The 26,072-nt window shown below is 33.8% G+C and overlaps 1 protein-coding gene across 3 annotated transcripts in view; it reads right to left on the bottom strand.

Moving 5' to 3' along the window:
• Window positions 1-26,072, bottom strand: part of LOC118192992 (phosphatase and actin regulator 2-like) — a 290,734-nt gene that overhangs the window by 144,045 nt on the left and 120,617 nt on the right. Inside the window, exon 1 of one of the 3 annotated variants that reach the window (XM_085825353.1) lies at window positions 24,307-24,502. The exons of 1 other annotated variant lie outside the window; for it this stretch is intronic. In XM_085825353.1, coding sequence (XP_085681479.1) covers window positions 24,307-24,364 — 58 coding nt within the window. In that variant the 5' untranslated portion in view covers window positions 24,365-24,502. Of the gene's footprint in view, window positions 1-975; window positions 1,561-24,306; window positions 24,503-26,072 lie in introns of those variants that run through there. One more of the 3 variants, XM_085825351.1, reaches the window with a different exon arrangement.

A 26,072-nucleotide genomic window follows, 5' to 3' on the forward strand; every position in this document is an offset into this window, starting at 1 on the left:
TCAGTTGTTTCAATTTTTACTATATTCTCGGCAACAAAGTTTAACGGGAATGAAATGAAAAATTTATAACGAAAACAAAATGTACTTTAACTACAGACTTTCAAAGGAAAAAGACATTTCAATGAAATATTACTTTTATATATGGGTCTAAAAAGGGCCATATTATTCCTAAAACGACGAAACATACAAGCCATAAGTACCATTACCTAGCAAATTTTTAACTGATGTACCTACTTCACAGTACCTACTCACAGGAACTGAGTCAAAAACAGAAACTGCAGTTGCGCAGTCGGAGGCTCAACGGAAGGATGTACCTAGACTCACCAGCTGCGCTCCTAATACACTCGAGTCAATAGGAAAACTACAATACAACCTCGGTCTGCGGTTCTCAAAATGAAAACATTCCCGCATGCAGCTTTCTCCATTTCGGTCCCGAGTGAAATTCTTAAAATATTTACTCCCATACTGGAATTCCCCATATTCCTGTGTTAATTAATTTAAAATACTGTGTATAAAGTATTTTTCACATGGATCATTTTTAAAACACTTTTTGAAGAGAAATACGCATTAATTATTTGAATTACCTTCTCTTTAGACTATAAATCTGGTAACAGCGTGATAGTGTGCCATCAGGTGGCGTCAGCATTACTAGCAACTTTTCCAAATGTTATTTTGCTGGAAGCTAATATAATTTAATTTTGGTTAGTTTTGATCAAGTCTATTTCAGCTAGTCTGAAAGTCTGCAAGTCCACAAAAAGCATAAGGGAAGAAGATTATAATATTTTATTTACTTAACAAAAACAAATGTGTAACGATTTCCTGTTAAATCATTTTTCCCGCATGCATCGTTTTTTGCTTCCCTCCCGTTGATAAACGATAGCTCGAGGTTACACTACATATTTTCTAAAATGAAACGTTTATTATAATATAATTATGCATACAATCAATACGAGAAATAGATTGGTCTATACTTACGAGAAGAAAACAAGCTTGAAACAAAATAATTACGCACGGGTACAGCTGGTACGACAGCTAACGTATCTTCAGCAGCAACCGATGGTAAACACGCACCGTTCTCTTCCAACAACATATTCCCAAGAATTTTGCACAATATACAGAAGCAATAAATTAAACGCACATATCACAAATCACGTTATATCCTGTTGTCATCACCACTTACAACAGAATGTTTTCCACCGGCACAAAACAATAGATGTAAACTTTTCATGCGGCAGCACTTCTACAAGCCAACTCGATTCCACTACTGCTACTTTACCTGCTGTTTACATACAGGGCGAACATCAAGGCGGCGCGCAGATTCGTTTGAATCATTCGCTGAGTGACGTCACGATCAAACATATCGGCGTGACCGAAATTATCAATTAAAAGCGAGGGATCAAATGAACATTCCATTCAGCTTTCCAAACATATCGATGGACGGAGACAGCTAGAGAAACAATGACCACTTCTGTCGCAATATATCCGATTTTCAGAGAGGAATCTGAGAGGATACACCGCATCAGTCGGTACGCGAATCAAAAAAATCAAGCATCCCCGAACGCAACAGAGGATGGATATGAGGGTTGTTGTAATTGGAGGCGATCGTACGCTTCGGTGGTCATGCATCGCGCCAAATATCGCCAAATATTCAATTCAAACCAGTTCATGGGATCGTTTAGGAAGTATTTGTTAGTTCAACAGAACTCCGAAATACATTTAAGCGATAAACAGGCATTCTCGGATTAAAGGGATAACAAGATTCTCGGATCGCTTGGGAAATAATATGCAAATCATAGCACAAAGATCAACAAACTGTCTTCAGAAGATATGAAGCAAAATAAACCAATACAGGAAAACCAATTACAGGAAAAATTTCGATATTCCTAGAAAACTTTTTCGTACACATCGAATTACACTCTGGCCGACACTTTCGTACACATCGAATTACACTCTGACCGACACTTTCGTACACATTGAGTTACACGCTGAATACTAATCACTCTGATCATAATCTAGTAATATGGACTAGTAATGCATGACTAACGGTTTTCTAAAACACTTCAAAGAAAAACAAAACTATTCGAAGCCTTTAAAAAACGGGAATTGATAATAACGGAAGTTTTCCCACATTATAATAATTCACAGATCTAAAGATTCTTTCAAAGTTTATTTCTTCAACATTCGCTATTTACTTAAGATGTTTCAGAAAGGCATCATCTACAGGGAATAAACAACTTTAGATCATAAAAAAGGGAGGAGATGATGAAGCACTTTTCGAACATCTACAAACAGGTCTGAAAAAGAAAGAAAGAAAAAAAAAAAATTCATATAATATCCAAGCTTATGTATAGCATAAAAGACAATAACAAAGGCTGCTAAATACCTCTATGTTTTACTTTCCTTTGCGCCAAATGTCAGAAAATAATACTGATTAAATGCCCGAATAATGTAAAACGAAATCTCAACAACGTCGCCTTTTCATCATTATTTCTAAAGCTAAATTTGTAACTTACAATTTAGAATTACAGTTCAGAACAAAAAACACTGACAACAGAACTCAAAATACCGTGTTAATTAAAACAGCTTACAAAAATATACAAATAAATCTAAAATGTAACGAAAAAATAACTAGTCGTGGAATCTCCTGCATTAAAGTGGTGGCATTACTCGCGTGGCGAAACCAATTTTGCTTAAAGCTGTGAAACCATCGATGACATGGCACAATATGTAATAATCGAATTTCCGTAATTAAACAAGAGAAAGCATTTTTTATTAAAAAATATGAACACAGCAGAATATTCTTATTGTTTATAAAAAATTACAATGCAAAATATTTAGTCTAGAAGCAAGTGACGCTGAATTTCAGGCAGTGTAACTGACTTTAATGAAAACTCTAGAATGCAGTAAGGGCAGAATCAGAGTAGGAATTGACTGATGACAATTACATGATGGTTTGCTTATGGGTTTATTTAATTGTGGCAAAGCATTAGAGGGCTATACCTGTCTGAGGGAAGTGATGCCTTCGTGGAGGACTTTTTAGGGGGAACTAGCTCATATACACGTTGCACATGGGAAAAACCATGGAAACGCCGATGCAACTAAGCCCGTTCGCCGGGATTCGAACTCCGGACCGAAATACCAGCATTCAGCGACTTTACCGCTCGGCCGTTAATGAGCCCAAAATTATATGATAAAAACGTTCTAAAGGTTCTAAGGTACAGCACCCCATTAACAACAAAATATCAGGATAGATTTTAATTGCCCAAAGAACAAAGGAGCCGCATCCCATTCTGAAATTCAACATACAATGATAAGCTTATCATATAACTAAGTAGTTCATGTGCAATTCCATGCGAAATATTATCATACATGCATAAAAAGAAAATCTGGGCGACATTCATAAAAACACAGAATTCTTAACTAGTCGTGAAAAACTGGATACCGCTAAAGCATGCAAAAGAGAATAGAATCGCAGGTTTTTATTATCTCTGAAGTCGCAGTCACACAATATGAAAATCAAAAATTATGCTGATGATACTAAACGAAAATTAATAAAGACTAATTCGAATTTTGCAAAATTGTCGAAAACCGAAATTATTATCACTTTTAATGACAGTTTCATTCTGCATTCAGTTATAAAAATACATTAATCAACTGAAATCAATTAATCTAATTATGAATCTATACATGATTAGATAAATAGATACATTTGTGAATATATAAAAAGGAGAACACTGGAAAACAACTAAAAACCCGTCGTATCAACCAAAAATCCTGAATTTGTTTAACTAAACTAGGAACCCCCTTTCTCTATGTTCATATAGATGGATTTCGAGGGGAAGATGATTTCAACGAAAAGCGAATGAGATAATTGCATGTAGTATATTTAAGTTAATAACCACGTAAGAGAAAGAACTCCCCTGCGGAGAAACTTATGTCCTTCACTCTTAGACAGGCAGTCTATGAAAACATATTCAGACAGAAATCCCAATTTAATAAATTATCCTTAACAAAAGCTCTTAGACTTAGTACACACTCTACAACGCTCAGCAGGAACTAAGCCAAAGAATAAACAAATCAAATGCAATTATTTTTACTTTTGCATTCACTTGCTGATAAAGTTCTAAAGCTTTAGAGTCCTAAATAAGGTTTCGCACGGAGAAAGAAATGTGATGAAAAAAGCCAAACTCTTAAAGTCTCGATAAGTTTATTAACTTAAGTTTTTGGAAGTGGGAGGTATCAAGATTTTGGTTTTAAAAATAAAAGGTCTATTTTAAAAATAGTTTGTCTCTTCAGAGACGAAGAAAACCTGAAATTAAAAATGAAATTCCATATGTTATGGAATTTCAGATTGTAGAGTCTAGTAGATTGTAGTCTAGTTTATTTTGATGCTGGAGACGTGAAAATTGAGCAATGCCTCGACGGGACTCGAACCCGGACCTCTCGAATACGCACCGAGTGTGCTACCGTCACACCAAGAAAGCATGCAGAAAGTAGAGAGAAAATATCTTATAAAATTACACACTCAGTTTCTAACAGATAGATTTGTATAGTGAGAAAGATGGAAATCCGAGCAGTAACCTGAAACTAGAAAATGCCCTCGAAAGTCCGGATGTAAATCTAAAATGGAAGAAGTCTGTTTGACAGGCAAGTCAAAACCCTAAACAAATAAACAGGAATTAATTCGTGAATAAGAAGTAGAGGAGGTTCAGATGAAGCAGGTCAGTTGCACCATATAATTCATGTCAATCCAGATGCCATCCTCTGAGTGTAGAAAATCAGTTTCAAATTTTAATTAAAACAGATATTCAGGAAAGATGGCTATTCTCATCTAATGAACATCCTTGTGAAGACAGAAATCTCAACACGAATGTCTTCGCAAGACAAGTAGATAATTCTCCAACTCAGAAGTGGAGAATCGAGTGTTCTCCGACTCAGAAACCTTCCGAGTTGGAGAACACTCGTCGATCCGGCATCTTTATGAATATCGGCATCTTTATGAAGACCTTCTAATACCAAAATATCTGTCCAGTAACTCACCTAATGCAATGATAAATTCTTATCGATCCAGAAGATATTTGAATAGTTTTAAAATATCAAAACTTGCGCTTTTTTGATTATGCGGTTTATGCAAATAAACAATGCACTGTTCTTAGTTAAAGAAACACCTATTTATTGCTTTCTAGATAAACTGAAGATTCCTGTTTATATTTACGCATAATTCATATTTATAAAAACAAAGTATATAATTTCTTTTCTATACATACAGTTCACCAAAATCATTTCTAAAAATAATAACAACATAAATAAATATTTTTTGTATTCACATTCAGATTTCCCGTTTTCAGAATATAAGCGAAAACTACAACAACCTGTAAGCAGGCTGAAAGAAATCAATGCTCACTGCGTCGGAAGCAAAAGGCATGAATGCACTTTTAGCTTTACTGAAGATTAATGATTACAGAACGCAGAAAATGAACTAGATGTGTAAAGCGACATTGTTTGGACAACTGCTATAAATTATATGTGCGTTAATAATACAAATAATGGTACCTCCTCTCCTCAAAAGAAATTACTTTATGCCCATTCCTTTTTAGTGTAAAGTCAATTTATGGTGTGAATTTTGTTCATGTTACATGCCCACCAAATGGCAGAGTAGAGAAAACAATTAAAACCCGAATCCTCGGGCTGGTTACATGACTATTCTCATATTTTTCTCCAAGTGCAACTTAAATACACACCAGTTACCTCTCAAAAAGTTCTCTATGAAGACATCACTTTCCTATAACAGATAGGTCCTGCTACTGACCAAGTGGTAAAGTCGACGGACACTGGCAGTCAGGGGCGTAGCTAGAGGGGGCAAGGGGGACATTTGTCCTCGGGCGCAGAATCCAAGGGGCGCCAAACTGATCTTACGACATTTTAGAATTAAATGTTTTCCATCCTTGCAAGCAGTAAGGGGTGCGAAATCTTCAGTTGCCCCTGGGCGCTGAAAACCCTAGCTACGACTCTGCTGGCAGTTCAATATAGGTTCAACTTCTGACGAATGGGCTGGCTGCATAAGTGTTTTCATGGTTTTACCCATGTATAACGTAGATATGAGTCAGTCTCTCTTAGAGAGTCCTCCGCGGAGTCATCCCTCTCCTCCGGTAGATTTCCCTCGCAAACTATATTATAATCAAATAAACCAAACCTTCAACCTTCTTGTGCTTTAGCATATCCCTTGTGTGCTTTATCGTAATCAATTTAACAACTTATCACTATTCGCAATACCTTAGTTATGAGTCATCGGCTCCATCCAACAGAAAGCTTCCAGCAAATTGCTGCAAACTCATTTTAGATATCTGTGTTTAAATGTGAACCATGTTTTTTTAATATAAAAATAAAAATGTAACAATAACCGTACAAAAATACAGCTATCCCATAATATCATAATTTTGTTTGTCATCATCCGATAATAATTTTGTTTGTCAGTTCAAGTCGGAGATATATATATAAAAAAAAAAAAAAAAAAAAAAAAAAACCACCACCCAGCAAAATGAGGTAGGGAAAAGTCATATAGAAAGAATGAACCAGCAAAATGAGGTAGGAAAGAGCCATTCCAAGTGTTCATATGCTTTGGATCCGATTTCAAATTTCCAAACGGCATTTCAGTATATTGTGATGGAAGACCTAGAAGTTCAATGCACAGTCGATATTTTCGACTTGCTCGACGAAACAGAATGGCTAATCGAGATAAAGACTTGTTCTCGTCCCGTCTACAGAACAAGAGATCTCAATCTTTTAAGTCGAGTGAACATTTATGCATGCACCCTTCATTTTTTTAAACAAAGAAGTAATTATTTAAAAAGAGCGATGTTTCAAATCAAGTGATCCAATAAAAGTCAGCATTATTTATTATTAATTCACCAAACTTAACTTCTAAAGGAATTTCGGGGTTTTCACACGACTGGAAAAAAGCATGAAGTATGCTACCACGTGCTTCTAATATCCATAAAGACAATATTTAAAATGGAAGTAGTGTCATGATTTTGGGTAGTACTTCATTTAAAGATGAGTACTTCTCAAGAGATGTGTTAATTTTAGGCAGAAAAATTTCGCGATGTAGACACAGACTTTAATATTCCCCTTCTTAACTACTAAATTATTTAATTTATTTTATCCAAGACTATAAATTTCGTTCTTAACGAGCTAGTTTGGTAGAACATCACTGCAAAATGCAGACAAACGTGCATATGAATTGGATAGTAACTCACTACATAAAATATTAACTTACTACATAAAATAAATACCCAAGCATTATGGGAAAATGTTACCGCCTTAAGCATCTTCCTCAAATCCCGCACAGGTTTTGACAGCATTAGACAGACTATCGCTATTATATAGAGAGTTTTAAAACCACATATCAACAGCATGAAATATCGCTTGAATCCTGCGCTCCTGCGATAAAGCAGAAAATGATATGCACATATTTTCTCTATTTTAGGTAATACGCATTACTCCGAAAATTCTTTTCATCATAATACTGGGAGGGGGGGGAAAAACGCTTAGAGAATTCCTATAATTTAAGATACAATAACGATTTTGTCACATATCATTTTAATTAGCCGTACATCTGTAGAGCTATTACGCGTGCCCTCTTTGTTTCTTAATTTATGGAAATCGCTGTATATTTCTCGGCGTTTTAAATCTGTTAAAACCATGCTATGTATACGTTAAAACAGGATTTAAATTAAATTTCCATACTACACTTTAATTATTCGCTCAGCACCAGACATTTTTCTCCCTCTAGGTAAATCAGGTTGAAGAAAATGAACTGCTAACATAAACTGAGAGTCAGACATAAGCTTTCAAGTTACTGCATTAAGATTTAAAAAATTAAAGATTTCCGAGGCAAATAAAACCATTTTCTTTAATTTTGAAAGAGCGAGATATTTATAGTATTTTCAGAAGTTTTTATAAACATTCTTCCATTAAATCAAACTATCCATGCAGAAAACATAAAGCCTATACTTTTACAAATAATTGTAGGTGCTTAAATTCTTATGAGTACTTTAAAGGAATGCTGTGATAACGAAAGAAAACCAAGAAGTATTTCACCGTTAATAATTAATTAATAAATGACTAAGAAAAAGGGAATAATACTTCCACCTCCCAGTATCACGTTTACTTACTTACCTTAAAGAATTTACAAAGGTGTCTTGATTTTAAGATTTAAACAACCTTTAAGAATTCGCGTGTTACCTGGTTGATGTATATTGAATTGAATTAGAGTGGATTATTCAATTCAGGCAAAGTCCGCGAGAGTTTGGCGCCTCATTAAAAACCCTACATATAGAACTAACCACAATGAAAGCAACAAATCAATAAATAACTATATATACGATTACCATGAAGAATATTGAAAAATAGAACATTCTTTTAATATTTTACAATTTAATTACTTGTGCATATTTACCTCAGCCGGTGTAAATTAACCTTCAATCATAATCCTATTAACCCCATTAACTAACGACCCAGACGTTAATCATCCGCCTTAACTGCACGGGGTGTTTGCGAACAAACTTTAACTGCAGAAACACGGTTATAATAATATAATGCAAGACATCAGTTATAATGGGAACAAACTGAAATTAACATCGAATCTGTCCCAAATTCATAAATCAAATGTTAAAAACAAGTTAGCAAATAGATTGCACAATACCCGAGGTCATCATTAATATTCAAAGTAAGATTCATATTCAAAATATTTTTTGTTTAATGCCTCAGACTGAATGATTGAAGATTTCACTGATGCAGAAAAAACAGCTTTCACTAAAATATACAAGATTGCGAATATTTATAAAGATTATACTTTTGCACATAGATTTTTTTTTCTTTGGTTAAGTTTGGTTTATCTGATTAAGCACTCGAGGGCTATCTGCCTAACGGATGGGATGACTTCGTGGAGGACTTTCTAATGGAAATTTCCTCGTATGCACGATACACAAGTGGAAAACCACGAAAACACCCATGCAGCCAGACCGTTCGCGGGATTCAAACTTTAGCCTAAACTATCAGTGTTCAGAGACTTTACCGCTCGGTCACTGGCTTGCACTTTCTGTTAATTAAATTTTTTGTAAATCTGACGTCTCTGCTGAGTCATTTATGCACAATGAATTAAATATTTCGAAGAACGTTTTCATGGAATTTGAAAGTAAACTGATCCAGTTGCGAAAATTAAAAAACCTCTTCAGAAATATTTTTTCTTCCAAGTAGTTTGCTGCTTATTATTGAACATATTCTCCTTACATCCTATATAACTAATAAACTTTTCTACACCCTCACTGCGAACACACTTGATGTTTTTAGGAGAGGTGGGGCAGATAATTGAAGTTAAAACAATTTTCCAAGACTTTTCAAGAAATCTTTTGAGTTTAAAAAAAAAACTATTTCAATTTACAATTTTTCCCTCTTGTGCGTTTCGTCACTCATTATGAATGCGATGAAGAAAAGAGCAACTGGTAAAAGGGATGATCATCTTTATTTATTGGCAATTTTATTACAATGACAATTTTATTGTCACTAATAAAATTGCCAATAAATTTTATAGTCCGCGATCGTTTTCCAAAGTTCCTCCTTCGCTTTCAGCTAGTATTTGATACAATGCTGGAAGTCAAGCCCTTAAATTTATTTACATCCTATATAACTAATAAACTTTTCTACACCCTCACTGCGAACACACTTGATGTTTTTAGGAGAGGTGGGGCAGATAATTGAAGTTAAAACAATTTTCCAAGACTTTTCAAGAAATCTTTTGAGTTTAAAAAAAAAACTATTTCAATTTACAATTTTTCCCTCTTGTGCGTTTCGTCACTCATTATGAATGCGATGAAGAAAAGAGCAACTGGTAAAAGGGATGATCATCTTTATTTATTGGCAATTTTATTACAATGACAATTTTATTGTCACTAATAAAATTGCCAATAAATTTTATAGTCCGCGATCGTTTTCCAAAGTTCCTCCTTCGCTTTCAGCTAGTATTTGATACAATGCTGGAAGTCAAGCCCTTAAATTTATTTACATCCTATATAACTAATAAACTTTTCTACACCCTCACTGCGAACACACTTGATGTTTTTAGGAGAGGTGGGGCAGATAATTGAAGTTAAAACAATTTTCCAAGACTTTTCAAGAAATCTTTTGAGTTTAAAAAAAAAACTATTTCAATTTACAATTTTTCCCTCTTGTGCGTTTCGTCACTCATTATGAATGCGATGAAGAAAAGAGCAACTGGTAAAAGGGATGATCATCTTTATTTATTGGCAATTTTATTACAATGACAATTTTATTGTCACTAATAAAATTGCCAATAAATTTTATAGTCCGCGATCGTTTTCCAAAGTTCCTCCTTCGCTTTCAGCTAGTATTTGATACAATGCTGGAAGTCAAGCCCTTAAATTTATTTATTTAAAATAACTATTACAGGTGCACCTCAAATATGTACATCATATAGAGTGATATCGCACATGCAGATATCCCAATAGTGATGTTCCAGGCACATATGATATTCTATATCACTGTATATGCCTGCTTATCTATATGGTTAGTGAAAGTGCTTGGAATTCAAAGATAGTAAAATGACCTTTTCGGTCCACGAAATACAGAAGTAATTTCAAAAGCTATCAGTAATTAAACACAATCTGCATAGCAAAAAGTTTTTACCGAAAACAAGCGCACAATGTTATCCTTATCTTTTAACGTAAGACTGCGAATTTACTAACTTGCTATAACCATACCGCCTACAGATAAAGTTACAATTTTTGAGGATCACTTCGAATCATTTTCTTACCACAAGACCAGCTAACAGGGTGATCGAACTGGAAGGAAACAGAAAAATTACTTGACTCTTAGAAAATTGTTCTCATGTGGAATAGGTTATCAAGCAAACTGCTTTTTAAAATAAAGCCCAAATATGTTATTTGTTAATCTACTTCGTTAGGGAAAAAAATAAATACCGAAAAGGAACAGTTATAAGTTTATCACGATTTTTAAAAGAACTTAAGTCCATGAGCAGCCGAGTGAATACGGCCGCTTATACTGGTAGTTCCCGGTTTCGAGTCCCTGCGAATGAGATAACTGCATGGTCATTTTTATTATCTCCCCCATGTGTAATGTGATTACCGACTAATTTCCCTACACAAGTCTTCCACAAAGGCATCTTCCCCCTTTACTTGATACTTTAACATTACTGATAAACTACCCAAATGTAAATGAACATAATAATGTTCTTTATGTATCTTTTTAATACTTCTTTTCTGTTCTAAGGATTTAATTTGTTTCGTCGCTATTGGAATTAAATTTTTTGCCCTCTTGTATTTCTAATTCACCAACAACTCTCTTGAATTAGAGAAATACTTAAAAAAGTATGATGCTGAAAAAGTTATGAAAAAAAAAAAAAACGATTTCATGCACATGGAAAAAGAATTATTAAATAAATCGATATTTGAAAACAACTAAGGAATTTGTCACAGAAAATTTCCAGAAAAATATTTAATTCTCACCTTCAACTTTTATTTTCATTCTTCCTCTCTTTCATATATATAAAGAGAGAGAGAGAAAGATTTATATAGATTTAAAAACTCACTAATTTTAGCTTTCTAATTAGAAATATTCTTTCTTTCAAACTGCATCGATTTTTATAATATGCTACGCTATGTTTTATTTCAACGAAAATTTAACGTGCCATTATCAATTAGCAGCTTCCTTTGGAAAATCGTTCAGTTAACTTACAGACATTTGTTAGCTGCATAATACTACTCTCTTTGAGCCACTGACAAGAGAACTATCTACATCCAGTCTCATATATGCTGACATCACAACGAGCCAATGATATAATTCGATAGTAACATCCTCTAATGAGAAAAAATTAGTTAAGCTTTAGTTACTTTTAAATTGAAATCTTCCACTTTCAATGTCATCTATCCTACAGTACAGACGTAAAATTTACATATGTATTTCCATAAAATATTTTATTGCAAGCTTCATTTCTTATCTCATACATTTTATTTGGAATGTTGTTATAAAGAAAAATATAACATAGTTTTGAAATAAAAACATTTAATTGCTTTTTACAATTAAAAAAATCTGATGTTGATACCACATAACTTCCTCGTACGGTCTATTAAATTATACAGATTTTTTGGTGCATTTCATTTAACATTATTTTATTAGGGATATACTTCTCAACCAATTTTTCAATTCGCGGCAAGGCAAAAATACATAAAACGCAAAACACCTTCATTAAATATTGTACAATACAGAAAAATATAAAACACACACAAAAAAAAAGTTAAAAAACCGTTAAGAAAAATTTTTTAACAATTAAAATTAGATTTTCTATGCAAAAACCAGTAATTCGGCCAGCGCGCAAGTAGACAGATTTTTCGGTGCAGAAAACTCAAAGTTTACTTTTGGTCTCACTCAGCAAAATAAATTGAAGGTAAAGAAACCGACTTAATTCATTATTCTACTAAGAGCTTCAAATGTAAACAAATGGCGACTTCATTAGACTTAGTAGCACTTAAAACTTTGAAACTGTTGATAATTATATAACTATTGCATGCAGATTAACTAAAGACATAAAAACCTTAACCGGAACATAAGAACAATATAATTCTTTTAAATAATCTTATACTAACTTTTAAAGCAAAAAATGCATAATTTACCAACATATAAGAATAAAAAAAATGAGCTCACCCAGCCGGTGTGTATGCATATAAAGGCCTCTCTAATTCATATTGTATTGCTACTTATATATATATATATATATATTCTAACTTTATGGTGCAGCCGATTGCAACCAAAAAGGAAGGTGTACAACTGCATGTTATAGCAGTCCCATATACAGAATTTCAACGTTCTGAGGCTACTCGTTTTTGAATTATACGAGATACTATGTACAGACGTCACGAAAAAATCTTTTCTGTATCCATTTTAAATCGATTTTTCAACCCGTTTTGAAAAAAAAAAAAAAAAAAAAAGGGGGGGATCCTTTATTCTGTCCGCACGTATGGATGTCACACAAAAACATCGTTTAAATGGATTCGAGAACGATCAAAATGGATATTTTCGTTGAAATATGATACCCAAAATTCTACACGATTACACAATACTTCCTTTACTTCGTCCAAGTAAAAACAATTATAATGAAACTTTTCTAGGACAACTTACACAAATGCAGACGATTTGGGCCTTCTGTGTAAGTGCTCGCATTAGAGAACATGACTAATGACGTTGAACCGATATTTGATTACGCTTTCAGAAGTATTGGTTACCTTCAGAGATTATTCGCCCTAAACGTGTAAAGGCTTTACCATAAGAAGTTTCAATGTATTAAATTAGGATTTTTTTTTAACCAGCAGTAATAAGTATAACAGAACAAGCGTCTTTTTTGTTGAGAAATTACCGTCTATATGAAGATACTTTCACACCGTTCTTAGAAAAGACCATTTCGTGCGGTATGCTCATAATATATTTCATAAATCACTGCATAATTCTAATTTGGGAAGGCACAGAGAAAGAAGAGACAGAATGCAATTCCGAACGAGCGATAAAGACGCCAAACGTGACACTCGTTCCGAAGTTGCGAGTGGCTAGAAATAATGACTGGACTGACTACTTCCTAACGTCAAGGGCAGGTGAGCAGCTTCCCCTTATAAACCGCGGGAACTCCACTTGCGATACCGGCCACCACCGCGGAAAAGGAAAGGAGAAATCGGAAGCAACTGGTGGCAACAAGATTTCGTACCTATCGCAGGGCCTCCTGCTCCTTTTTTTTTTTTTTTTTTTTTTTTTTTTTTTTAAATGAAAGCCAGTTCCTGTAACATTTGAAACGGATAATGCTCACATGCATTGTTAACTATACAAATTGTGAGATAAAAGAATTCTACAAGACATTCATTTTGAAATGCTACTGTTTAATCAGAATGGTTGATTAGGACAGTGGTGGCCAAATTCTGAACACTCGAGACGGGTGCGGTCCGTCCCCTGCGGCTCATTTTTAGGGGGAGGAACTTTTCAAGTGAATAATTCTATACGGATTACTCCTACGGATCTCCGGAGCAGAGAGACTAATTTAAATTTATTAGCTTATAGTAAAGTTCGTTACGGTATCTCTCTAGTGCGGGATGCCTCCTGAACAACTAAAATTCTCCGCGAAGGCTTAAAAAATGGGAACAGGCTCATATTGCCCATATTCACGTTACAAAACGAGCATGGCTAATATTCACGTCATGCACGCGTGAATACGACGGGATACCCTGCGTTACACACGTAAATAGCATAAGGAAGCCAGCCGTTGTTTGGGTTTCGACGTCAGGTCAAACCATCCGTATTCAGTCACTTTATCCGCTCGGTCAACGGTGAGGAAAAGAAACACGAGATGCTTTAATAAGAAAACTGAATCGATGAGAAAATTGCTTTTTTACACACGGCAGAGTTTTCAAAAAAAATTACATAGAGACTTCAATACTTTCTCGTTCTTCCTAAGTCTTCTGGTAAGACCTGCGTAACGCTAGAGGGCTCTGAGAGCGCCTTGAGTGTGTTCTGATAGTTGATGGAAGATGTGACGCAGTGATGATGTGAGATTTCTGAGATTGTGATATTATTATATTAAATTAAATCAATTTATATTTTATTCATTGCCTTAATTGAAATTTTATGTAACACTGCGAACCACCACAATATAGAAAGTTAGATTACCCCTGAATCTTTAAACCACTGATGTGCACCTTCCTTATTTCACTGAAATTTTTGAATGGAAAATATGAATGACAAATAAATTATGATTTTACTGACATAAATAAGGTTGAGTTCCTCACTCAGAGAGAAATATTTCGAAGTTTTACTTCTGTTATGACTTGGGAAGAAGAAATCGAGAGTTGAAAGGCCAGTCGCTTTGAACTTTTACAATTAATTCTAAAATTGTCTCCAAAATAAAATTTCAAACACTGTAGTATTATTTCGAATTTTCCTCACAACTGCTGTAAGTGTTACTTGTTGTGAGACAAATTTTTCCAGACAAAAATCGGTTAAGAAGCATCTAAAATCTAAAAATGAATATTTTGTATTTAACCGATATAGTACTGTCTACAGTAGAGCAAGTAGAGTAATGAAACAAACTTCTAGAACATCCTGGACAATTTTGCTAACAGAAAAGCAAGCAAAATAGCAATTTAAAAAGTTGGAAATAAAAAAATTTTATTTCAAAAATTAACACACAGCTTTTACTTGTTTCCTTATATACCGTTCTGATATTTTATAGATCTGATTTTTCAATGTCCATTGAGAAGGTCGGCATATGGATCGCTCAAGGCAGCAAAAATTCTAGCTACACCACTGCCTCTAGAACCAATTTAAGCTCTATGTTCAGGCTACGGGCAGCACGATATGTTAAGCGTAACGAATATTCAGAAATATGTCCTGAAATAATAAACAACGATTATTTCAACATTCTTGTAGTAATTTCAAATAATCTTCTTTAAAGAGTTTTGCATGCAGAACAATACTCAGACAAAAGTTAAGATTATATTAAAAAATTTAAATGCTGTTTGGAACAAAAAAAAAAAAAAAAAAAAAAAAAAAAAAAAAAAAAAATTCATTTCTTAAATCTTAATGTTGAAAATATAACGTCAGTTAACGAGAACAGTGTGAGCCCTCATGTAAACGGACTTAAGCCCATTTCAGTGACACTGATAATATCTATGGCTTGTAGATATTTTAAGATGATTGAAAAGATAAAAATATTCAGTAATCTGCGGTCAATAATAATCAATTTCGTCAGCTTAGCCGCGGGTCATAGAAACTTATGATCGAACCACGTAACACATATGACACCAATTAAGATTAATTCCAGTACGATTAAATGCTTGGAAAGAATGGCTGGATTATCGAAGTTGATTTCGTATCTAGATTTGCTGGTATGCACCACATGAATTAATAAATATATAGTTAGCTTCATAATGGATTCGAACCGCATGAATTTTTTCATTTTTCTCATTTATATAAACGAATACGTCTACTTTAAAATATTCTGGATCAACATAATGTTAGAAGTATCATGAGCAAATTTCATTTAAAAACTTGTTTCTAAATATAGCAAGACGCGGTTTTAACCATGTACGTCAACTTGTATACTTCCAAATGCTTTACATAAATCGTTCCGAAAAGCGGTCGTTGCTCAATAATCATTACAATACAGCATTTTGCTTGTAGAAATTTAGCTAAACCTCCTACGAGCTGAATAAGAAAGAGAATTTTATTTTAAATAAGAGACAATATTTTTATGTGCTCCAATGTATACATGAGACAATATAAAGGACACGAAAATGATTATCGTTTTTAAAACTCTACGCTTTTCCTTACCTTTTTCAATTAAAAAGTACTCAGTAACTTTACTCTCCTCTCTTTACTAATTTACTTTATTATTCTATAACTTCGAACGCAAAGCAAAGGATGATTCGAAATAACTGTAAATATTAACTTCCGATGTCCCGTTCAGTTAGCTAAAATTATATACTCTGCATCAAAATATATGTCTACAATGACAGTTAATTTTTAGCACTTTCAAATTTTTTCTGTGAATCTGAGCCTGTGACACGAGCAAGAACAAAAGATTACGTTACAATTTTGAAAGAGTTCCGTAAAAATACAAAACAGATTATATACGACACAACCTCATACATATGAACTTGATATGTTGAAACTGCTCTGCAAGAAAGGTAGTTCAATGTCATAAATACCGTACTTTAAGTTTAAAATAAGCAAACACGTTTAACTTAACAGTTGGGAAATAAATTATCTTACAATACTATCGAACTTCCGATTAGTGGACACTAACGTGGTCACGGCTTTTGCTCGTTATCAGAGAGAGTCGGCTAAGTGAAGACGCATTGGTCTCCTACTTCCAAGAATCCGGGGATTCAAAAACTATGCACTGGTGGACAGTATCCTTAAACGGATATATATGACTCTATTTTTAAATTTAAATGAAGATATAAAAGGGGCACCGTTTTTAGAAAAGGTACGTTAAGGGAAAATGTCTGGAAACAATATGGTATATAATTAAAAGAATCAAATTTTTTCCTGGGAAAAGAAATCTCTATACACACAGAAATTGATTGGTTGGCTGTTTAATTAACCACGGCAAAAGTGAGGTCTATTTGCCTAATGAAAGAGATACCTTCGTGGTGGACTTTCTCAGTGAAACTGGCTCGTATTCATGTTACATAAGAGAAAATGATGAAGCGCACAAGCAGCTAGGCCATTCGACGGGATTTGAACCCATACCGATTTCCAGCATCCAATAAATTGCACACAAAGATGGCATAAGTAAGCTAGAAATACTGAAAAAAGTATATTTATGAAACCATCGGAAGAAATTCAGATAAAAAAAAAGCTACCTCTTACTTAAGTATTACAGACAAGTTCTCTCAAATGTCTTTCTTTTACGCATCATTTTAAGAGTCCCGATCGACTTGAAAAGTCTCCGTAAAAGACGATCTTCTTTCAATGAATTTACAGACATTGTGTGTTTAGCCATGATGAATTAACGAAAGAAATCAATAAAACATTACGATAGTAGTCAGCCAAAGTAGCTGTAAAAAGTTAAACAGCAATATTTATGACACTCGTATTCTTTAAAACCATTAAGCATGAAAAGCAGTGAATATTTTTAACCTCAAAAATTAAAACTAAAAACTCATCATTTTTCAGAAATAAACATCTGTCCAAATCGTCCAATGAGGTGAAAGAAACAAAGAGTATCTTGCTTTTGGATGGCAATATTTACAGATCGCATGATGAAGCAAAATTTTCGTTTTCAAAAAATGCCAGACGCTGTTGGTTGCTTGAAAAGAGAAATAAATAAACTACGTGCTTAGCTAAGTCAGAGGGAGAAAACCACGAATTCAGCAAATCCAGTCGGCGTAGGGTGCCCATGACCCTATGGCCTATTTGGAGCCTGACCTTAATTACGTGGTTCGGTCTTCAGCATCTCCAAGGTCTAGGAACTCCAGATGTAAGAAAAGATTTCATTCTTTCTGTTTCCCTCCACAATTGCCTAACAATAAATATTTATACTTATCTTGCAGCATGCGTGTGTGTCTTAATTCCGAAAGATTCGATCATTTTCTCACACTGCAAAAGCCCCTCGCGAGTGGATTCTGATGCAGCTTTAAAATATGTAATACATACTTAACGCATACACATCTCAATTACTGCTGCATAGAGCTAATATGGCAACAAATATTATTAAATCAGATTCCGCGAATTTCAAGAACCTGTTTGTTTGAGGGGAGCAGCCCACACTGACCACAAATGGCTCTATGGCTTAATCAGGCTGTCCTAGTTATAGCCACAAACACATCACACACACTAAAGTAGAATTCCAACAGTAGATCGATTATTGATAATAGTTCATAATCTTTCTTGACACTCGCCTTGTCAAAATTTGATAACATCTATTCCAGATCTCCAAGAAGTGTTTAGCATCTCCAGTTTCATTGCAGATGCCATAGAGGTCGATTTTTGACGAATAAATTATTTTAAATACGCAGGAAAACGGCCATCTATGTCACTACAGTCAAAAGTCGTTAATTCGGACAGCCATAATCCGGAATGATCTATAATCCGGACCTCAAAACTAAAAACTTTCTGCGCATGCGCCGCGTTGACACATGCGCATAGGCGTTTACGCGTGCGCGTAAGACCTCTTACGACTGTGCATTTGCGTGTGCGCAAGCGCAGAATACGTTTTTCCGTGCGCATTTTATGTACAACGGACGGTATAAGCTAAAATTATCTAATTATCTATTTCAGTTAATGTTGATGATTGCGTTGTTCCATAAACTTCGAATTGGATGCGGCTTATTATTTTTTGCAGACTGTATGAGCAATTTTATAAAAGTAAACTTGAACTTTCGATTATGTCAAATAGAATTTCCGATGCTGGAGCTCCCAAAGAATCTACAAAACGAAAGTATGTTTCGATGCCCATCAAACAAAAAGTGGAATTGCTTCAAAAAATGGATAAAGACATGAAGAAGGTGACAGAGAGGTTAGTGAAAACGAAAAAATTTCTATTGACAAGTTAGTCGGTATTCTCGGCACAGCAATTAACGGGACTTGAACAGCGGAACTTTGCAACTGAACAAAAAATTATGTCTGTTTATAGAATTAAAGAGAAAGTATTATCCCATAAAACGAAGCAACTTAAACAACTTACATTCAAAGAAACGTTTAATAAAGTAAACAAATAAATATTAAGCTTTTTTTTGTAAATTTTGATACCCTTTAGATCATAATTGTTCTTTATTTCATAAATTACGGTTTCATATTTTTAATTTTAGAATTTCTGCATGCCATCTTACGCGATTTAAACTGATGATCTATAATCCGGAAAAATCGATAATCCGGAATCGCCGAAATCCCGATGAGTCCGGATTAACGACTTTTGACTGTATATGTTTTTTTTATTACCTTAAAATATTGAAATGAATCTAAGTAGTACAGCACTTTTTCAAGCTCAGCTTTGCTGCTCACTTCTTGCAGAAGATACAACCTATTGCTGAATAAGGGCCATTTAGCCAATTAGTCATAAAATTGATTACTACGTCATTCGAAATAAAAATAAATTTTGCATGTCAATTATAAAAGTGACTGCTGCAGCATTCGAAACAGAAAGAAATGTTACATTCTGCAAATACACCATAATATTGCAAATAAAATAGCCAGACTTAGGAAATGAATCGAATGCTGAAGCGAATATACAAGAAATACTCATGACTGGCCGAATGGATAAAATCCATGAACGACACAAGTAATTCGAACTTGGTTCGAATCCAGGCTAATGGGCGGGCTGCAGCATTTTGTCATTTTGCCTTATGTGTAACGTTAATACGACCTAGCTTCTCTTAGACAATGGAGTCCTCCACGAAAGCATCACTCTTCTTAGGCAGATTACCATTTTCGCTTTGCTATATTCAAACACTAAACAAACAAAAAATATTGCCATTCCCAATAATTACAAGTTTGTTCAATTATTTTTAATAAAAGAAAATTATGTAGCAATCACTTTATAAGGTATTTTTCCCGTCTTCTAGCATGCCTTCGTGGTGTAGTGGTCCGCACACTCGACGCGTATTCGAGAGGTCCGTGGTTCGAGTCCCGGTGAGGGCATTGCTCATTTTTCATGTTTCCTACTTCAAAAATAACCTAATGTCTCTACAACTTAAGCCAAAAACTCTTTGTTATAAGCCAAACAAACAGTTTTGATCCAGAATGAATTAACACCAGAAAACGAACAAGAACTCTTAGCTATGAACAAAGACATGAAAATAAACACAAGAAACTAAGAGTTCTTTTTTGGTATCACATAAAGAAAACAAATTGAAATTTTAAAAACATTCATTTTTCGTAATTTAAACAACGCTATCGAAAATGCTCGTTTCTCGTTAATTACATTTTTCGAATTCAAATATGTCTGTACGTCACATTAACTGTCCTTTAAAATGGCATAAATAACATGCATGAGGCGTAGTAACTCTGTTTAAACATTTACACAATTTATTAATGTAATGTACTTTTTCAAACTTAAAAAGGCGTTCTGGGTCATCACAGTCAATATAAGTTGTCCACGATAAAATAATTACAATTTCTTGTTTTATAAATTGAAATTATTTCTAAAGAATTTTCTGAGAAATTAATTTACTCCCATAAAATAGGCAATTAGTCAAAATTTAGAAATTCCCCTAAAAAAATTAAGGAAAAAAGCAGTAATCTATAAAATATTGTTATCCGGCAATATAACAATTTTTAAACGGTTGACTGATTATATACGAAATCGAAGAAGCCTCCTTACTTTGACCTTGTGCTGTATTGTGTCTGCAATCTAAAAAGACGTTAGATAATTGGGCGTGGCAAAGAATATTAAAGAACATATTATATTCGCTGGAATGAATTAGCTTTTAATCGACAACGATGCCACAAAACGATTATCGATAAAGACACAGCTGCGAAGGAAAGCTCATTTTTCTGAGTGAGAGAAACTACATAAAATTCTTTTTTGGAAGAATAAATGAAAATATAATGATTATGAATTGTAATTTCTACGTAAGGTAATTGCGTTGTTGTCAGAAGCTGCATCTACTGTGCTAATAAGAAAACGATCGCTTCTTATACATATTAAGGTAATTGCGAAAATGAATTAATGAGTCTTGAAAACGGCCGTAATATGTTCTTCGCAATTTTCATTACTTAGTTACTTTCCTTTCTTTATTCACAAAAACTAAATGAATAAATTGTCTTCTAAACAGCTTCATATAACCGTGTTTTTAACGATTAGCTAGATTTTGAATTCTTTAATTTCCTTAGTTTATGCAAGTTAACTAAACAAAATTGTTAAATAACTGTTGACACTTTGGATTTCTCTCTGGAAATCTTATTTTTATTTATTTATTTATTTTTATTTTGTTTTATTATTTATTTATTTTTATTTTATTTATTAATCCAACGGGGCTTTGTCTCTGAAGGACTATTGTTTTCGTTTTGCGATTTTGCGTTGAATCAGTATAAATGCCCGTTTCACTTTTCAAACTGTTGCCACCCAATGTTAAGAGTCCTGCATTATATTTGAAGAAATTAATGAAAAATCTGCATAGGAGGACCAAATTTGAATTTTGGAATTTGTTTAATTATCCATTTCATAGTTTGTAAAACTTTAACGAATTTTGGTTAACAAACTCAAGCATTTCAAAGCGAGCACTCTACGGAGAAGGAGGGAAAAAAAAAAAAAAAAAAAAACTTTTTATCTCCGGCGCGCGGAACTGTGTTTCGGAAATTCTAAAAATAGGCTCATTTTAAAATTATTTTGCGACATTGCTATTGAACTGAATTTTATGGTTTAAGTGCAAAGAATATGATATTTAATAAATAAAGGTAAGACACAAAACGTTAAAAAAACGCCCCTTTGGACGTAATTTAAAATCTGAAACCTTTCAGACTTTTTTATTATTATTTTGTTTTTATTTTAAAGGCCTTAGTACTGCATAAACGCAAGTATCGTTTCATATAAATAACAATGCTATAATCAAAATAATGCATTGAAATTAATGTTCATATGTCATATTTTTTAAACATTCCTCTCGGAAAGTTTTGGAGACAAAAGTATTAAACAGCAAATATATAATATATAAGGTTTTATATATTTTTGCATAGACTGATACTGATTTTAAATTGTAATGAAAAACTATGCATATCGAGGAAGTTGACAAGGAGTCCTCTTCTTTATGAAACAGATATATTTTTCACCACTGGACAGAAATTTGTGATACAGATTGGAAAAATAAAAGAAGTAAAAAACAGAGTCATAACGCCATCTGCGGAAAAAATCATAAAACTGGAGTTGGCAAAGGTCATCTTCGAGAAGTGAAAATACTCCGCCTTGAGCAAAATACTTTTGTTTCCTGAAGTAGAGAGATGCCATGGCAATCTCTCGCGAAATAAATAATGTTTTCATACTGTTAAACTAAACCAAAAATCCGGGTAATTTTGAATTTCTCATATTATATTATAAAAGGGAGAATTTTAAATCATCTCTGCCAACCTCATAGTGACAGGAATTTTTATTTTAAACGCTTACGTGTTACTGCAGAGTCATTACTATCCCTACAAACCACACGAACTCAAATCATACAAGGTCTTCCAAAAGGCGGTTAACATTTTAAAAATACAGCGGAACCTTCGTTAAGGAACATTGCATTTTAGCGGATATCCCCTTGCACTGACAGTTCTTGAATCCCCAGATCCCCAAAGCACGATACCTGTACACCCCATTTAGCGCTCAGCAGACATTCCATGATAACGAGCAAAAGTTTTGGTTCCGAGAGTGCCTGCTAAGGAATGTTTGATTGTACTGTATTTCAGAAAGTTTTCAATAAAGCAAGGAAATTAGCATAGAAATGCATAAAATTATGATGTCTATTTCTTTAAGAACTTGTATCAGGCTTTCTACTGCCTGGTGCAATCGCTGTGCCTCCTAAATTCTAACATTCGGTACAGCACTGAATTCTTTAAGTTTTGCCCCTCACTGCGGCTGCTCCAGTTGCACCAGCTTTGGCGCAGGCTTTGCAGAAGGCGCTACAGCAGCATAATACAAAATAACATATCCTGAATGAGAAGGCTATCGTTATTTAGCACTACCTGAATGAGGATTAATACACTGGGAATAAGAAGAAAAACATTTCAATGGGGGATCACTAACACACACCATTTCACAGCATTTTTTTTTAACACTGTTAGCGATAACAGATTACTTATGATCTGTTACTTATAATCTAAAGTCTTTAGAATACTACCACCTATTAAAATAATTGCTTATTTCTCTGGAGTATCTACTGCGACACATTTAAAAAAAATTAGCTATTAAATAGACATTAGTATCAAAAATCTACGATTCAGCACAACAAATTGTCCAACCACGTAATTGAATGTACCATACACAGAACTGATATTTCAGACACCAGAAACACTAAACCAATTCAAAAGAGAAGGAAAGTGATAGCAAGAGCAAAAAATGAGGGAAATAATTTGAACACGTTTGATTCAGTTTATTATTATCACAGTAGAATAACATTACAATCGGCTATTTCTAACTGCAGCGTATTTTTAGACCAAAATAAAATCAAGCGCTCTATTCCCCACCTCACCCTAATATAAACTGGTCAGTACCCTTTTTGATTAAAATATTGAAAAACAAATCTGGGAAAGGGGGCGGAGGTCACATTAAAATTTTGGTGCACTTATTAATTGTGTTTGCAACCTTAGTAGGTTAAGTTAACAATACACTTATATCAAAGTGATAAATTAATAAATTTGTTTATAAACATTACACACGACAGAATCCGTAACTCATCCAACTCCACCGTTTCTCTGTTACTTCATTTGTAAGTAATATTTCTCTTTTTCACTGTAAAATAATTTTTAAACATTAATCACAATGCTCTTTACACTCAAAATATACAAGCTGTATCAAACTGCTGTAAGTATTAAACTCCATAAAATTATGACGAATACTTCGACATTCTCCTACCAAAAAGGGAGGGAAGGTGTTTAGAAAATTTGGTTATTACTTCTCAAGTATTACAATTGGAGCGCAGCTTGTTTCCCTGTAGCACCTATGTATATTTCATGCGATACACTGCATCCATGATAGTACAGGCGGATGACTATAATTTTTTTAAAAAAAATTATTATTATTTTTCTTTTTACCTGTTGGCAGCTGAGCATTTGTTTTCTTCCTCACAACAGTCCATGGTCTTTCTCTCATAATAAACGAAATTCAAAACAAAAGGAGAAAAAAGAATAAGTGAGAAAAACCGTAAATCCGGAGGCGTACTGAGCAGGTAATAATTAACTCTGGGATTGAGTTTAAGTAACAAAACTCACAGACCGTTAAGTCAGTTGGCGTTCATCTCGATGATTACAATCCGGAGTCAAGACATCAATGAGAAGAGGAAGGGTTGCCAGAAAGAGTTCACAGAGTAATTTCTCGCCAAGATTACGATGGCGGCATTTCCACGCATAGAAGCTAAAGCATAAATAAAGCATTTTTCGACAGCCCCCCCCCCCAAAAAAAGCTTAATGGAATGCATTTTTATTAATGGTAGAAATGAGATATTTTTATTAATTAATAACTCACTTCAATGAATTTTTGACAAAGAACTGATTAATGATAACTACAACTGGAAATTTTGGAAATTTAGAAAACTGAGAACTAGAAAATAATTAACAGTAATAACAACATTATAACATTTACTTGCGTATTCTCATCCACCCTCTCCCTCTCTCTCTCTTTTTTTTAAAAAAAAAAAGCCCAAAGGGCGTTAGTGGAGAAGAGCTATTAATTTCGTTTTGGCATTTTGCGTTGAAAATATTTCACTTTCCAAATTCTTGGCACCAAATATTATCGCTTGTGTTATATTTAAAGAAATTAAATAATGAAGAATCTGCATAAATGTATGTATGTTTCTCTCATCGTAATAAAACAACGGTACCTAGAGCCATCAAATTTTGAACAATGTAATCCTCCGAATATGGGCAACTAGAAGCCCTAATTTGGGGTTTGTTTTATTATCGATTTCATATTTTGTAACACTTTAACTAATTTTTGATTCACAAACTCAACGATTTCAAAGCGAGCAATTGCAACACTGTACAGAAAAAAAAAAAAAAAAAAAAAATCTCCAGCGCGTGAAACTGTGCATCGGAAATTCTGAAGACATGCTCATTTTAAAATTATTAAACCAAAGGGGCAATTTGCCCAGAAGAGCTATTAATTTCGTTTTGGAATTTTGCGTTGATTCACTGTAAACGGCGAATCACTTTTTAAACTGTTGCCACCAACTATTAGAGCCCTGTACTATATCTAAAGAAATTAAATAATCAAAAATCTGCATAAATGCACGTATGCTTCTCGCATTGTGATAAAACAACGCTAACTAGAGCCACCAAATTTTGAATAACGTAATTCTCCACACGAATGTGGGCATCTGGAAACCCAGATTTGGAATTTGTTTTATTACCTATTTCATATTTTGTAAAGCATTTATGTGTTTTTGATTAAGAAACTCAATGATTTCAAAGCGAGCAATGGCAACTCTGTTAAGGGGGAAATTATCTCCAGCAGGCGAGACAGTGTATCGGAAATTTTAAAGATGTGCTCTTTTAAATATTTTGGGATATTGCTGTTGAATTGAATTTTATGGTTTACGTGCGAAGAACATTATACTTAATAAATAAAAGTAACGCACAAAACGTTAAAAAACGCCCCTTAAGCTTACATTTTTTTTTTTTTTTTTTTTTTCTTCTTCTTGCGATATTGCTGTTGAATTAAATTTTATGGTGTAAGTTCGAAGAACATGACATTTTATAAATAAAGGTAACACACAAAACGTTAAAAAAACAAACCTTTGCGTAATGTAAATTCTGAAAGCTTTCAGATTTCTTTGGGGGGGGGGCTAATTTTATCACACGAA

The sequence above is a fragment of the Stegodyphus dumicola genome, chromosome 10, assembly GCF_044657685.1.
Source record: "Stegodyphus dumicola isolate Sdum_Otavi_A_Nest chromosome 10, ASM4465768v1".
NCBI lineage: Eukaryota > Metazoa > Arthropoda > Arachnida > Araneae > Eresidae > Stegodyphus > Stegodyphus dumicola.